This window comes from Equus asinus, chromosome 20 (assembly GCF_041296235.1).
Source record: "Equus asinus isolate D_3611 breed Donkey chromosome 20, EquAss-T2T_v2, whole genome shotgun sequence".
In the NCBI taxonomy this organism is placed as follows: domain Eukaryota; kingdom Metazoa; phylum Chordata; class Mammalia; order Perissodactyla; family Equidae; genus Equus; species Equus asinus.
The window spans coordinates 51,927,181-51,942,967 of NC_091809.1; the positions used below are offsets into that span (position 1 = coordinate 51,927,181).

At 37.3% G+C, this 15,787-nt stretch overlaps 1 protein-coding gene across 6 annotated transcripts in view; it reads left to right on the forward strand.

Moving 5' to 3' along the window:
* The window catches only part of ALG9 (ALG9 alpha-1,2-mannosyltransferase), an 89,791-nt gene that overhangs the window by 1,522 nt on the left and 72,482 nt on the right, over window positions 1–15,787 (forward strand). For all 6 annotated transcript variants that reach the window (XR_011495693.1, XR_011495692.1, XM_070490307.1 and 3 more), the window contains exons 3-6: window positions 918–1,052; window positions 6,497–6,567; window positions 11,330–11,418; window positions 13,333–13,468. Coding sequence is in view for 4 of the 6 variants with exons in the window: in XM_014855429.3 (XP_014710915.1) it covers window positions 918–1,052; window positions 6,497–6,567; window positions 11,330–11,418; window positions 13,333–13,468 (431 nt within the window). In the remaining 2 variants the exon portion in view is untranslated. The remainder of the gene's footprint in view (window positions 1–917; window positions 1,053–6,496; window positions 6,568–11,329; window positions 11,419–13,332; window positions 13,469–15,787) is intronic.

Below are 15,787 nucleotides of genomic sequence, written 5' to 3' on the forward strand. Positions count from 1 at the left end.
TCCCACATGCCACAGCTAGAGGGACCCACAACGAAGAATATACAACTATGTACCGGGGGGCTTTGGGGAGAAAAAGGAAAAAATAAAATCTTTAAAATTAACTGCTACAGAACTTAAAGGAAAAGCAGTAACTCCCTGTTCCACATCTCATGCCCACATCCCGTCCCTAGGGGCAACCACTTTCTTTCAGCTTTTTTAGTTATTTATTCTGATGTTTACTAAAATAAATAATGTTGGGGGGCTGGCCCCGTGGCCGAGTGGTTAAGTTTGCGCGCTCTGCTGCAGGCGGCCCAGTATTTCGTTGGTTCGAATCCTGGGCGCGGACATGGCACTGCTCATCAAACCATGCTGAGGCAGCGTCCCACATGCCACAACTAGAAGGACCCACAAGGAAGAATATACAACTATGTACCGGGGGGCTTTGGGGAGAAAAAGGAAAAAATAAAATCTTTATTAAAAAAAAATAAAAAAAATAAATAATGTTGGTAAATAATATGCTTATACTGCTAATTCTTGATTTATACATTCATAAGTGTGTTGACTTCCTATTATAGAAAATTCAGAGGTGAAATTTTCTGACCTCATTTTGTATCAGAAAAATAAAGAAGGCTTAGTGTAAGTAGTTTAAGGAAAATATAAAATTTAGAATTTCTCTGTTTTGCTTAATGAGTATTTTTAAAAAAATAAGTAGAGGGTAAAATTCAAGCTTTCAATGTTGATCAAACAGTAATGTTGTAGAATTTATAATGGCCGAATGTTTTTCAATATTGGGTCATTTTGACTCTTATCTATTACTTGCAAATCTTGTTGAGAATTTCAGCATTTTTGTGTATCTTTGTCTCATTCATATTTTTGCTTAGAAATTTCATCTGTATCCTCTTGACAAGGATTTTTGGCCATCTGTTTTGTACTTTCAGACACATTACCTCATCTATGGGAAGGGGTTTCAGACTTGGGAATATTCCCCAGCTTATGCCATTCGTTCCTATGCTTATCTGTTGCTTCATGCCTGGCCAGCTGCGTTTCATGCAAGAATTCTACAAACCAATAAGGTAAGGGCAGACCAACCTGAAAGCAGTCACAACTGATCAAGAGGTGAGTCTCTGAAAGAGTTTAAGAAAAGGACAAAATAGATTGCTAGTTAAGAGGGGACTTTTTTTCCAGAAGAATCATTTATTCATTCATCATTCAACAAATATTAATGGAGCAACTTTTATTTGGTAGACTTTGTTAAGTACTGTGGATGTACCAGTGACCAAATCTCTGCGCTCATGGAATTTATAGTTTGGGGGGAAGATGATTGGTTGAATAAGTAATTATAAATGCAGTGGGTCTTATGGAGGAAAAGTACTGTGCAATGGGATAGCATATAAGGAGAGCCTAATTCAAACAGTGTTGAAGGATAATTAGGAGTTACCTGAAACCTAACCTGATTATTTTTCATAAATTTGGCTATTATGTGTGTTGGCATGGATTTCTTTGGATTTGTCCTGTTTGGAGTTTACTCAGCTTCTTGAATCTTTAGGTTTATGTCTTTTGCCAAATTTGGGAAGTTTTTAGCTGTTATTTTTTTGAGTACTTTTCAGTCCTGCCCTGTTTCTCCTATCCTGAGACTCCACTGATATGAATGTAAGAGTTTTTATTGTAGTTCCACAGGTCCTTGAGGTTGTTCTTTTTTTTCCAGTCTATTTTCTCTGTGTTGTTCAGATTGAACAATCTAATCTTTCAGTTCACTGATTCTTTCCTGTGTCCCCTCTGTTCACTGTTGAGCCTATCTACTGTGCTTTTATTCTGGTTATTGTATTTTTTCAGTTCTAAAATTTTGATTAGGTTTTTTGTTTGTATCTTCTGTTTCTTTACTGAGACTTTCTAATTTTTCATTCGTTTCAAGCTTGTTCTTAATTGCTCGTTGAAGCATTTTCACAATGACTCTTTTAAAACTTTGTTGGATAATTTTAATATCTCTCTCATCTTGTTGTTGGTATCTGTTGATTGGCTTTTTCATTCAGTTTGAGATCTTCCTGGTTGACAAATAATTTTCAGTTGAAACTCAGACATTTTGGGTACTACATTATGAGACTCTGGATCTTATTCATGGGCCCATCTTGCTTCCTCTGCACCACCCTGTTCCTCTTATTTAAGCCTCTGTTTTTTTAAAAAAATTTTTGAGGAAGATGAGCCCTGAGCTAACATCTGCTGCCAGTCCTCCTCTTTCTGCTGAGGAAGACTGGCCCTGAGCTAACTTCCGTGCTCATCTTCCTCTGCTTTATATGTGGGACTCCTACCACAGCATGGCTTGCCAAGCAGTACCATGTCCGCACCCGGGATCCAAACTGGCGAACCCCAGGCTGCCGAAGTGGAACGTGTGAACTTAACTGTTGTGCTGCCGGGGTGGCCCCTAAGCCTCTGTTTTAGCAGGCTTCTTTTCGTACCACTCCTGCAGGAGAAAAGAGGGAGTTCTCCACCTTGTTACTGCCAAGTGGGAGATGAAGTCCATGTTCCCCAGTAGGTCTCCACTGATACCACCCTAGTGGGCAGAGTAGAGGTACCTCATTATTGCTAGGTTGTAGGGGGAGGTAGAAGTCCAGGCTTTCCAAGTGGTCTTCACTGACACTGTGGTGGGAAAGGGAGCTCATTACCACCAGTGAGGATGAATGCCATGTCTTCCTGCTGGACCTTTGTTGGCACGATGGGGAATGGGGCTGCAGTTTTTTTTCTGGAGTGCTTGGCTAGATTAGAGTGGTTACTGTCTAAAAGTTTTCTGTCTTGCTAGGCTACCCTTTTCATGGTCTTTTGGCTAGATAGAGCAGGCCTTGGCTGGTGTTTTTTTGTCTGTACCCATTGGTATTTCTAGTTGCTAACTTCTTTAGCTCCAAGTCTAGAATATAGAAGGCAAAAAGAAAATCCAGGGAGCTTAACCATGTTGTCCCTCAGGTCCCAAAGTCCCTAGCCAGTCTATCTTCTTCTCACCTTTCAGAGTCTTCTTATGTTTGTTTTACATATAACGTCCAGAGTTTTTGCTTTTACATAGCAGGAGGAGTAGGGAAAAGTATGGCTAACTCATCTTCCGTGAAGCAGAAGTCCCTGATTAGAGAACTAGAGCATAAGCAGAAGTTGTCTAGGTAAAGAAAGAGTTGGAGATGAGGGACAAAGGCCTTGAGGCTGGGAAGAAGCCAGCATGGCCTTCTTGTATAGGTAGGTTTGACATTTGGAAGAGAGAGTGAGTAGTGGACTGGATTAGATGAAACTAAGAGGTAGGAAGAGGCCAGGTTTATACAACACTTGGTAGGCTCTATTAAGGAATTAGACGTTTTTTTCCCCAAGTGCATTGTGAAGCCATGAATAGTTTTAGACAGAGGAGAGACATGATTGCATTTGCATTTTAGAATGATCAGAAAGGTAGCACCTGTAGAAAGTGCTACCTACTAGCACTAGTCCCTACCTACTAGATACTAGTCCCTACCTAGTATCTCATTGCTGGTTTTTTGAACTTACCAGGGAAAGATATACAGGATGAGGGACTTCATAGAGAAATAACAATATGCAGTACTTAAAGTTTTTATTTCCACTTGGATATCCACTATCACTTCAAGTTTGACATATTCAGCACAGAATTCTTCCTCTTACATCAATGATAGGAAAAGCAAGCAGAACAGGAATAAAGATTTCCCTTCTCTTCTTGTTCTTACTTCCAATCTCCTCCCTGTTAGCTTCTGCCAGTGGGAGCCAGCAGGGAGCCACTTGGCAAGGGGGAATTGTAGCTTATGGACTCCCAGCCCCAGCATCATAAGGTAGAGTACAGACAGGTGGATTATTGCTGATAGACAATATGGTAATAATTAGCACCTCTAGTGATGATTATCTTTCCGACTTCTTGCTACCCTGAACAAGAACACCTTTGTTTTGTCTCCCTATGGATCTGGGTGTGAATTTCTCTGAACTGTATACTCAGGATCCCATATGTAGATCCATGGGCCATTAATTTCATGGAGTACTGCTCAGTTACCCTCCAGAATGGCTATACAACTTTACACTCCTTGCAACAGTGTTCGAGGTTTTAGCTTCTTCACGTCTCCTGAACACTTGATATTTGACTTTCTAATTTTTGCCCTTCTCATGATTGTGAGATGCTTCTCGTTTTAATTGTGTTTCTCTGATTACTAGTGAGGTGGAGCATTTCTTCTATTTATTAGTCATTCAGATTTCTTTTTCTGTGAATTACCTATTCACATCCTTTGCCTGTTTTTCAGTTGCTTTTTCTGGTTTTCTCTTCTGATTTGTAGAGGTTCTCAATAGTAACCCCTTGTATGTTTTAGTTACTGGAAATCCTTTCTCTTAGGCTCTCACTTCTCTGTTAGCTTTGTCTGTGGTCCTTTGTTGAACAGAAATTTTTAATTTTGATATGGTCATATCAATTAATTTTTCACTTATGGTTGGTTGCTTTGGGTGTTTCTAAAAGAAATCCTTCTTCACCATAATCACAGAGCTGTTCTTCGGTCTTTTCTTTTATTAGCTTTATAATTTTACCTTTTACATATAAGACTTTAATCCATTTGAATTTTATTTTTTATAAATTGTGGAAAGATCCAGCTTTATTTTTTGCTGTATGGTAAACTGGCTTTTCCAGCACCATCTGCTAAATAATCCATCCTTTTCCTTCTGATTTGTTACACCATCTCGGTCATACACCTCATTCTCATATGTATGGGTCTGTTTCTGGCCTCGTTATTCTATGTCATTGGTCAATTTGTCCGTCAGTACCGTACTGTTTTTATTATTATGGCTTTATAATGTGTGTTAATATCTGATTGATGAATTTCTCACTTTGTCCATTTTAAAATTTGTTTAAAAATGATTTCAGAATCAGTTTGCCCCTCCTCCAAATTCTGCTGGGTTTTGGTTGCAGTTGCATTGAATTTACATATTAATATGAGAATCAGTATTTTTACAGTGTTAATTCATTCCATCTCAAAAAGGGTGTATTTATCCATTTAGTTAGATTTTCTCTGTCTTTTAATAAAATTTAAAAAATATATTCATTTCAGTCTTATCTAGTTTTTGATAGGTTAATGCCTAGATTCTTTATACTTTTTGTTGCTGTTATGTGTGGTATCTTGTTTTCTATTATTTTTTCAAGTGGTCATTGCTGGTATAGAGGAACACAACTGATTTTTGTTTTTTGATCTTAATCTCTTGGTGATTTTCCTTATTACTGTCAATGGTTTGTCAGGTGAATGTCTTGGATTCTCTTTCGTCTTTGTATATAGAGTTTAGTTTCTTCTATTACATTCCTTATACCTCATTTCTTTTTTGTGTCTTTTTGTACCAGCCAGGCCTTCCAGGTACCATGTTGAATATTAGTTGTTATGGGAGCATCGTTGTCCTGATCCCAAATACAGTTCTTATCTTATATTAACTTGTGTTATTTCTAACTTTCTAAGTGTGTTTTTGTACTCTTCCCAATTAGAAGAGGAGTCCTTACACGTAGACACGTTGTACTGAAATTATCTGTATTCCCAGTAGCATCAAGGATAGTGCTCAGTGTATATAGTAGATTTTCAGTATGTTTTTATTGAGTTAATGAATGATTCTGGGCATTTACTGGATCACTTTATTGAATTATTTTTGGAATTTTTTGGTTATAGTGATGAAAATGGACAGTATTTCCAACTTATATGCAGTTATATTAATCATAGTATGTATTTAAATAGAGCCTATATTCTGAGGTGCTCAATGGTCTGAAACATACCAGTATACTGTAAGTTAAAAGTTCTTTGCCATAACCCTTATTATTTTGTTATTTTTATTTCTTAAATTTATGTTCTTAATTATAAAATTAATAAAATCACATTACAGATGTTTGGAAGATAGGAGGAAAAATATGTACCTAAATCCCACCAGCCTGACATAGCCACTTTTACCATTTTATTATATTTCTTTCCAATCTTTTTATATACTTCTGATTTCCGTAGCTATAACTCTGATGTATAAATAATATTGTGTTATTCATTTTCACTTGGTATTTTATAATATTCAGTACCTAATATATTGTGGTTGTTCAAGAAATGTTTGTTGAATGAATGAGCTTTATGTCATAAGAATTTTTCCCCTGTCTTTGTAGCCATAAATTTTAATATCTGTATAATAGTCCATGAAATAGATGTAGCATCGTTTATTTAACCTTTTTTCTATAATTTGACATTTTTAGTTTTTTAAACAGTTTTTTCTAAATTAATAGTGCTACAGTTAACGTTTTCATGAGTAAGACTACCCTCCCCCTGCATATTTTGAGTTAACTCTGTAGGCTGGAATCATAGAAATAGGTATACTGGGTCTAGGGATGTGAAAATTTGTGTAGTGCTTGATACATACTGCTTTTCAAAATGATTATACCAATTTATAGTGTTATCAGTGACAAATGAGAGTGGTTTCATCTTTAAGAATTTTTCTAACATGCACCTGTGACTTATGTTTTCTTGTTCTGGGTTTCTTTCAGATTCTTGTCTTTTACTTTTTACGATGTCTTCTGGCTTTTGTGAGCTGTATCTGTGAACTTTACTTTTATAAGTGAGTATAAAAGCTTTGCTTCTAAAAGTGCTATGAAAAATACCAATATAGAACAGATTATTTCTCTGATAGTGTAAGCAGTGTTTAGGATAGAAAAACTTTCCTTCTGGCCCCTAATATTATATCTGAAGTGCAACTTAAAAAAATTTTTTTTCCTAGCTTTATTGAGATATAATTGACATATAACATTGTGTAAATTTAAGATGTACAACAGGGTGATTTGGTACATGTATGTATTATGAGATGATTACCACAATAAGGTTAGTTAACACATCCATCACCTCAAATGATCACAGTTGTGTGTGTGTGTGTGTGTGTGTGTGTGTGTGTGGTGAGAACATTTATGATTTACTCTCTTAGCAACTTTCAAGTATATAATATAGTATTGTTAACTATAGTCAACATGCCGTACATTACATCCCGACGACTTATTCATCACATAACTGGAAGATTGTACCCATTGACCAATATTTCCCCATTTACCCCCCACCCCACCCCCATAGCCCCTGGCAACCACCATTCTATTCTCTGTTTCCATGAGTTTGGCTTTTTTTTAGATAACACGTATAAGTGAGATCATACAGTATTTGTCTTTCTGTCTGACGTTTTACTTAGCACAGTGTCACCAAGGTCCGTCCATGTGTTGCAAATGACAAGATTTCCCTCTTTTTTATGGCTGAATAATATTCCATTGCACATATATAGCACATTTTCTGTATCCATTCATCCATAGACAGACATTTAGGTTGTTTCCATGTCTTGGCTATTGTGAATAATGCCTCAGTGAACATGAGGGTGCAGATATCTCAGAGGTAATGATTTCGTGTCCTTCGGATGTATACCCTGAAGTGTGATTGCTCTATCATATGGCAATTCTGTTTTTAATTTTTTTAGGAAAGAAGTGTGACTTCTTGTTTGAAACAAACCATAGGAGGGGAATACTTCTAATTATCACTTTCTTTGCTGAGATTCATAAACACCTTATCTTCATGTTACTAATTTTAATTCTGTTAATACATATCTAACTGTGTTTATTTGGTAGGATTTAGTAGAGCCTTGGTCCCAAGATATGGGATCATGATTCACCTCTTCCCCTTGAGCTTAGCTGTTAGGAAATTACTCCCAGTGTGAGACTCTGATCTTATTTGTACCTGCTACATAATTTTTCACCAAGTACCTATTAGTTGAGTATTAGTGGAAGTATTAAGCATTTAAGTGTTTCAGTAATAAAAATAGCCACCTTTTTTACATGAAACCTAATACCTTATTTTAATAATGCTTTAAAAGATATTTGGACTTAATAATCATTATTAAAAGTCTTCCCACTGCAAAACAGCTAAAAATGTCAGATAAAAAATTCTTTGCCTTGACTCTGTGTGGAGTAGAGAAGAAAGAAAGCCAGTGATGTCTCTGAGGATTATAACCATAAGTTGGTCTTCATATGGGCTCAGGATTGAATTCCAGTCACCTACATGGTCCCCCACACCACAAGTTGAGAATTTATTTTAAATTGTTCTGAGTTGGTTGTGCCCCAAGTATCTTGCAAAAACAAATATAAAATTTCTGTGGAGGGGCTGGCCCCGTGGCCGAGTGGTTAGGTTCCCCCGCTCCGCTGCAGGCGGCCCAGTGTTTCGTTGGTTCGAATCCTGGGCGCGGACATGGCACTGCTCATCAAACCACGCTGAGGCAGCATCCCACATGCCACAACTAGAAGGACCCACAACGAAGAATATACAACTATGTACCTGGGGGCTTTGGGGAGAAAAAGGAAAAAAAAAAAAAAATCTTTAAAAAAAAAAAAAAAAAATTTCTGTGGAGAAATGGATCTTTAATCCACGTGTCAAAGAACTACCACAGATGAAGTTGTAGTGAACAAGAAATTATAATAAAAAGAAATCACAAAGCACAGAAGGGAACAAGATATTATAAGTAAAAGCCAGCAGTTATGACAGTCAACAGAAAGCTGAGCCACAGAATTTCATTTATTAGCAATTATTAAAATAAGAATATGAAATAATTTTAAAGAAGTAAAAGAGAGAATTGAAAACATGAATAAGAAGTAAGAGACTAAACAATCAACAGAGAGAGAAGGAACTTACACAATGGGAGAAAATATTTGCAAACCATAATCTGAATAGAGGTTTATTTCCAAAACATATAAGGAACTCCTACAACTCAATATCAAAAAAATTACTCTAATTTAAAAACAGACTAAGAACTTGAATAGACATTTCTCCAAAGAAGATATACACATGGCCAACAGGTATATGAAAGATGCTCAGTGTCACTAATAATCAGGGAAATGCAAATCAAAACCACAATGAGATATCACTTCATACTCGTTAGAATGGCTGTTACCAAAAAAACAGACAACATGTGTGGGCGAGGATGTAGAGAAATTGGACCCCTTGCATAGTGTTGGTAGGAATGCAAAATGGCGTAGCCACTATGGAAAACAGTGTGGAGTTTCCTCATAAAACTAAAAATAGAACTACCATATGACCCAGCAATCCAAATTCTGGGTATTTATCTAAAAGAGCTGAATCAGGATCTCAAAGAGATATCTGCACTCCCTTCTTCACAGCAGCACTATTCACAATAGCCAAGATTGGAAACAACCTAAATGTCCATCGACATATGAATGGAAAAAAAATTGTGGTATATACATACAATGGGATATTATTCAACCTTTAAAAAAAAGAAGAAAGTGCGTGAACTTTGAGGACATTATGCTAAGTGAGCTGACTGGTTACAGATGGACAAACACTGCATGATTTCACTTATATGAGGTATCTAAAATAGTCAAACTCATGGAAGCAAAGAATAGAGTTGTGGTTGCCAGGGGTGGGGGGAGAGGGAAATTGGAAGTTGCTAATCAATGGGTATAAAATTTAAGTTGTACAAGATGGATAAGTTCTAGAGATGTCTGTATAACATTATGCCTATAGATAACAATACTGTATTTTACACTTAAAAATTTGTTAAGAGGGTAGATCTCATATTAAGTGTTCTTACCACAATAAAATAAAAAGATAAAAAAAGGAAAAAGAGGGACCAGCCCGGTGGCACAGCAGTTAAGTGTGCACGTTCTGCTTTGGTGGCCCGGGGTTCGCCAGTTCGGATCCTGGGTGCAGACATGGCACCGCTTGGCAAACCATGCTGTGGTAGGCGTCCCACATATAAAGTAGAGGAAGATGGGCACGGATGTTAGCTCAGAGCCAGTCTTCCTCAGAAAAAAGAGGAGGATTGGCAGCAGTTACCTCAGGGCTAATCTTCCCAAAAAGAAAAACAAAGAAAAAAGAAAGGAGACTACAAAAATGATCAGGGAGATTTGAAAAGAACTACACAGAACTTCTAGAAATGAAAATATAGTAATTGATATTTAACATTCGGTGGCCAGTTTAAACTGCTAATTGGACATGCTAACAAGTAAACTAGTAAACTAGAAGATTAATCTGAAGAAATTACTAAGAATGCAGGTCAGAGTGAGAAAAAAAAAGAGATATGAAAGAGGTTAAGAAATGTGTATGCTGGGGTTGAAAGATACGATATATATCTAATCAGATTCTTGGAGATGATAGAATGGGGAGAGGCAGTATTCAGGGAAGTAATAGCTAAGAATTTTCCAGAATTAATGAAAAAAAGATGCTAATCCACGGATTCAGGAAGCCTAACATATCCTGAGCTGGATAGATAAAAAGGAATTACTGAAACTGTGTAGAACACCAAGGACAAAGAAGAAGATCTTAAAAGTTGACAGAGAACTATTACAATACCTGCAAAGGAACGTTGGGCAATTAGACTGACAGAAACCTTGTCAAAAGCCAGAAGACAAAAAAATAGTATCATCAAAGTGCTGAGAGAAAATGACTGTGATCCTAAACTTGTATATTAGCTAAGCCATCTTTTAAGAGCGAAAGCTAAATAAAGACTTTCAGACAAAAAATAAAAGAGAGAAAAAGAAACCAAACAAAAAACAGAGAATTTACTATTAACAGAGTCTCACTAAAGGAACTTTTAAAGGATATACTTAGGAAAAAGCAAAATTATTTCAGAAAGAAGCTTTGAGATGCACTAAGGAACCTGAGCAAGAAAATATGTAACACATGGGTATAGGCTGAACAAATATTGACTAAATTAAGCAATAATAATCTCTAATAATGTTTAACTTATAGGGCCAAAAAAAACCCCTAGAAGAAAGAAGTAAAGGGAAATATATAATTGCTTAAGTTTGAGAAACACTGACTTAGATATCACTTATTAACACCTTGGTGTATCTCCTGGTCTTTTTTTCTGATAACCATTTATTGAGTAACTCTGTGCCAGGCACTTTTCTATGCGTTGTTCTCACAGAAACCGTACAAGGTAGGTTTTTTGCAGATGAGGAATCTGACAGAGATTTTGTAACTAGACCAGGGTCCTACTGCCAGTAAATGGCAGAGCCATAATTTGCACCTGTGCCCATCGGAATCTGAGGCGTGGTATTTTTTCCACTACATCTTGCTGATTTCCTCTTGGTAGTAGACATAATCTTAGCATGGAAAGTATACATTTCTTCTTGGATAGAGAGCTTTTCTCCTGCATAAGGAATAAGAATGTTTGGGGTTATTATGCACACGAAATTGCTAACAAACATGTCAAGCCAGTTCTGTAATTGACTTTAGATCTTCCATGTTCTCTGTGATGCAGACGTTTTCATCCTTTGATTTGAAATGGCCATCCCTAAAATTTGCTGTGCTGATAGTCTTTGCCTTTCTCCTAGAGCTGTGTGCAAGAAGTTTGGACTGCATGTGAGTCGAATGATGCTAGCCTTCTTGGTTCTCAGCACTGGCATGTTTTGCTCATCATCGGGTAAGTAAAAGTGCAGGTGAGAGCGTAACAGGTCCACTGATATTTCACAGTTGCATTGAAAGGAAAAACTTACCTAGATGTAGGTTATATTTATATAACGGCAGTAATTAGCAAAGCACTGTTATCTACGTGATCTTGATTGGCCTTTACAATAGTTCATGGTATAAATGAGATAAATATTTTCTCATTTTTGCACGTGAGGACACAAACTTAGATGAAATGACTTACTGAAAGTCAAAGAATTCATGAGTGGTAGAGCAGTTGTTTTTATCAGGTTGCTTTCTATTACATTATTGTATTTTTTTTTTTATCACTGCAAGACTGAAAAACACAAGCATCCACTACCTTTCTTTGCTGTTAGAGGAAGGAAAATAATTTTGTTATTTTGGTCAAGGAAGCTCTTTGTGCCTAAAAACTCTGTTCTTGATGGTTCTGCTTTCTGCCAGTTATTTGCAATGTATTCTATAAAGGTATACATCTTCTGTTGGGGTTTTTTTACAATAAGCTCCTAGAAATTTGGAGTAAAACCTTGATCTAGAGTAGTGGCTTTCAAACTGTGCTGCCCTTGAATATTTGTGTTCTATGAGCTGAACCAAGGTAGCCATCTGCCAAAAGGTAGCCTGTGCCCAATTCTCCAGAAATATTAAGTTACTAGATATAATTATCTCAATTTTAAGTTCTGGTTTTGTGTACCAGAATCTAATATGTGCACTAAATATACACAAAAAATAGTATCTGGCGCAAAAGTATATATGTACTTTTCCTTCATTGACTGTATCAAAATCCATGTTGTTCTGCAGAGACCTGAGGGCTCCACACCTGAATAACTTTGAGGGCCACTGTCCAAATGAGACTGTGCTCTACCCTCCGAGCTAGTAGAGACCTCAGATTCCTCTGCTCCCTTTGTCCTCTACATTGGCAGCTGGAATCGACAGCTTTGGATGACACATATTATTTAGCATTTATCTGTGAAGGTTGTACCTCATATGTTTTTTATGTTACTTTTTTTTAAGTTACAGTAATAATTGGTTATTATATGAGGGAGATACCTGGGAGTATCTTTGGTTTTGTCATCTCAGTTGAGGATGCTAAGGCACAGATAAGTTAAAGGCATCCTTTGATACAGAGCCTCCGAACCCTTCGCTGAGTTTCTTAAATAAAACTGCCTTTTGTGGTTCTTACTGGAGTTGGTACTGATTTTCCTTCCCTAGTGTTAGGTGAGGCAGGCCTTACACAGCCTGGAGAGGCAGATTTGCATTCTTGTGTAGAGTTGTTACAAACACTTTTGATCGGATGTTACTGTTGTCGAGACCCTGAAAGTGCTCAGTGGTCTGCTGTATATAACAATAAAGTAGTGCTGGTTGCAAATAATTAGGGGACATTTAAAGGCCAAACTATGTCAGTGGGTGCAGGATGTAAAGCAGTGCTGCCATCCCGTGCTTGGCCTTTGAGAAGGCTTCCTAGAATTCCTGTGAGGTACAGGTTAGTACCAGGACGGTCTCAGAAGACTATCGGAAGATAAAGTTCTTCAGAAATAGATTGTCAGCAGTGGCTCTAAGTTTCTTGAAGCCGTATTCTCTGCTTGAAAATATAAATCGGAAGTGTTCCTGGGGAACCTGGAATTCTGTAAGTTTTGGATTTGGGGTACAGGTCAGGCGAGGAATGGTATGGTTAGTATTGTATAATTGGGTGATTTATTGGTACCCAAAAAATAGAAGTGAGAAAATAAGAAAATAGTTGAACTTCATTTTTTTTTTAAAGTGGTATCATTTTTCTGCCCCTCTCTCATATAGCATTGCTCAAAATATGTTCCTGGTTATTGACATTTTGCAGGGTAGCTATAATAATTGATAGCTAATAAATCTCAAACTCTTGTCCTTTCCCCTTTTTTCTTTCATTTCTTTCCTCTTGTAGCTTTCCTTCCTAGCAGTTTCTGTATGTACACTACATTGATAGCCATGACTGGCTGGTATATGGACAAGACTTCCATTGCTGTGCTTGGAGTAGCAGCTGGGACCATCTTAGGCTGGCCATTCAGTGCAGCTCTTGGGTAAGACACTAACACAATTTGTCTTCCTTGTATCGATGAGCATATAGTAAATCTTAATGTTAGGTTATCGGCTTATTCTCTGGATAGGACCCAAAGTTATAGGAATTAATTGGACCTACAAAGATTCTGGGGAACGGAAGAACATTTCTCGTAGTGCTTATTGTTATGATTAACTCTAAGAGGAATAGTGACTATTAAACATCTACTGTATGTTAGGCACTGCTGAACCCCTTACAAACTTTATCCCTAAACCTTACAGCAACTCTGCAAGAGAAATACAACTATTAGTGCTTTATAAATGAGAAAGTAGACTCCAAGAGGTTGAGTAATTTGCCTTTAAGATTATGTTTGCTTTTGGATCCAGGCCTTTCTGACTTTACAGCTGATGTTTTTTCCACACTGCACCACCCTGTGCTGTGCATTTTCCCGGTCACCAGGCTTGAAAGCTGAGTTTCCTTTCAGTCCCTCTCCTTTTTGCCCCCAGCATCTTTTTTCAAGGTTCCATAGTATCTCTCAGTCCTCTTGTGCTCTTTATTCCCACTACTTCTGCTCTGGTTTGTGCTGCCTTGCCTTCTTGCCTGTACCACTAGTAATTTAAAAAAATATTTTAGGGGCAGGCCCTGTGGCCTAGTGGTTAAGTTTGCATGTTCTGCTTTGGCAACCCAGGGTTTCTCTGGTTCGGATCCTTGGCATGGACATGGCAATGCTCATCAGGCCACGTTGAGGTGGCATTCCACATGCCACAACTAGGAGGACCCACAACTAAAATTATACAACTGTGTACTGGGGGGATTTGGGGAGAAAAAGCAGAAAAAAAAAAAGAAGATTGGCAACAGTGGTTAGCTCAGGTGCCAATCTTTCAAAAAAAAATTTTAGTTTGATGTTAAGGTTATTATAGTATTAGTCTATCTGTATTGTAAAAAAACATACCAGGTTGTATGAGGTAACAAGAATTCTTAATTCTCTTCTCCCCTAGCCCAATCTTCAGAGATAGTCACTGATAATAGTTTTGATTATATCTTTCAAAAAATTATCCTTGTGTGTATAAATGCACACATACACATATATATACATACATACCTAAATTCTTAAAACAAATAGAATTATCCTGTACGTATGTATGTCTTCTGTTGTACGTAGATTTATATTGTTCTTTCTTTCTGTCTTTTTTTTGAGGAAGATTAGCCCTGAGCTAACATCTCCTGCCAATCTTCCTCTTTTTTGCTGAGGAAGACTGGCCTTGGGCTAACATCCTTGCCCATCTTCCTCTGCTTTATATGTGGGATGCCTACCACACCATGGCTTGACAAGCAGTGTGTAGGTCTGCGCCCAGGGTCTGAACTGGCGAACCGCGGGCTGCCAAAGTGGAATGTGTGAACTTAACCTCTGCACCACCGGGCTGTCCCCTATATCGTTCTTTCTCTTAGTTGCATAGCATTCCATTATCTGGCTGTCTGTATTTATTTAACTATTGTCTTATTGGTAGACATTTGGTTTTCAGTTTTTTGCTATTCTACACAATGCTTCAGTGGACATTTTTATACGTATGTCTACATACTTGTGGAAATTTATCTATGGGGTAAATTTTTAGAAGAGGAGTTACTAAGTCAGAGAATAGGTGTTTTAAATTTTCTTAATTGCCTTTTAAAGGCTGATTTCCCCACCTCCAATCTTTTCTTCTGTTCTATTCTGCATATCATCCTCAAGCTATTATATTTTTTAAGATTTTGTATGAGGCCCTCTTCTATACTTTCTGTTCTATCTCAACCATCTTAATGATTCCCATATCTTTATATCTAGTCCCATCATCTCTTGAGCTTCACTGATATAGTCCTAGCTACATGTTAGATATCTCCGTTATATAGCTAAACATTTACAAAACTAAACTCATTATCTTTTCTTCTTATCTGTTCCTTTACCTATATTTCTATCCCAGTAAATGGTACCACCATCCACTCACTGCTGAGCCAGGAACCTGAAAATTATGTGTGACTCTTTTCTCTTTCCCATGTGCTATTAATTTATTGTATCTCCTGAGTATCTTTTGAATTTGAATACTTTTCTTTACCTCTCTTTGCTCCTGGATTACCACACAGCCTCCTAAATGATCTTGCCATCTCTAGTCTTAATCCCTGTCAGTCTATTTCCACATCACACTAGTTATCCTCCTAAAATGCAGATATGATTGTATCACTCCTTGTTTTGTTTTGAACTTTATAATAGCTTCCTCATTGCTATATGTGATAGAGGTGGCAATCTGTAGCCTGTGGGCCAAATCGAGCTGCGCTGTTTCTGTACAACCCAAGAACTGAGAAACTT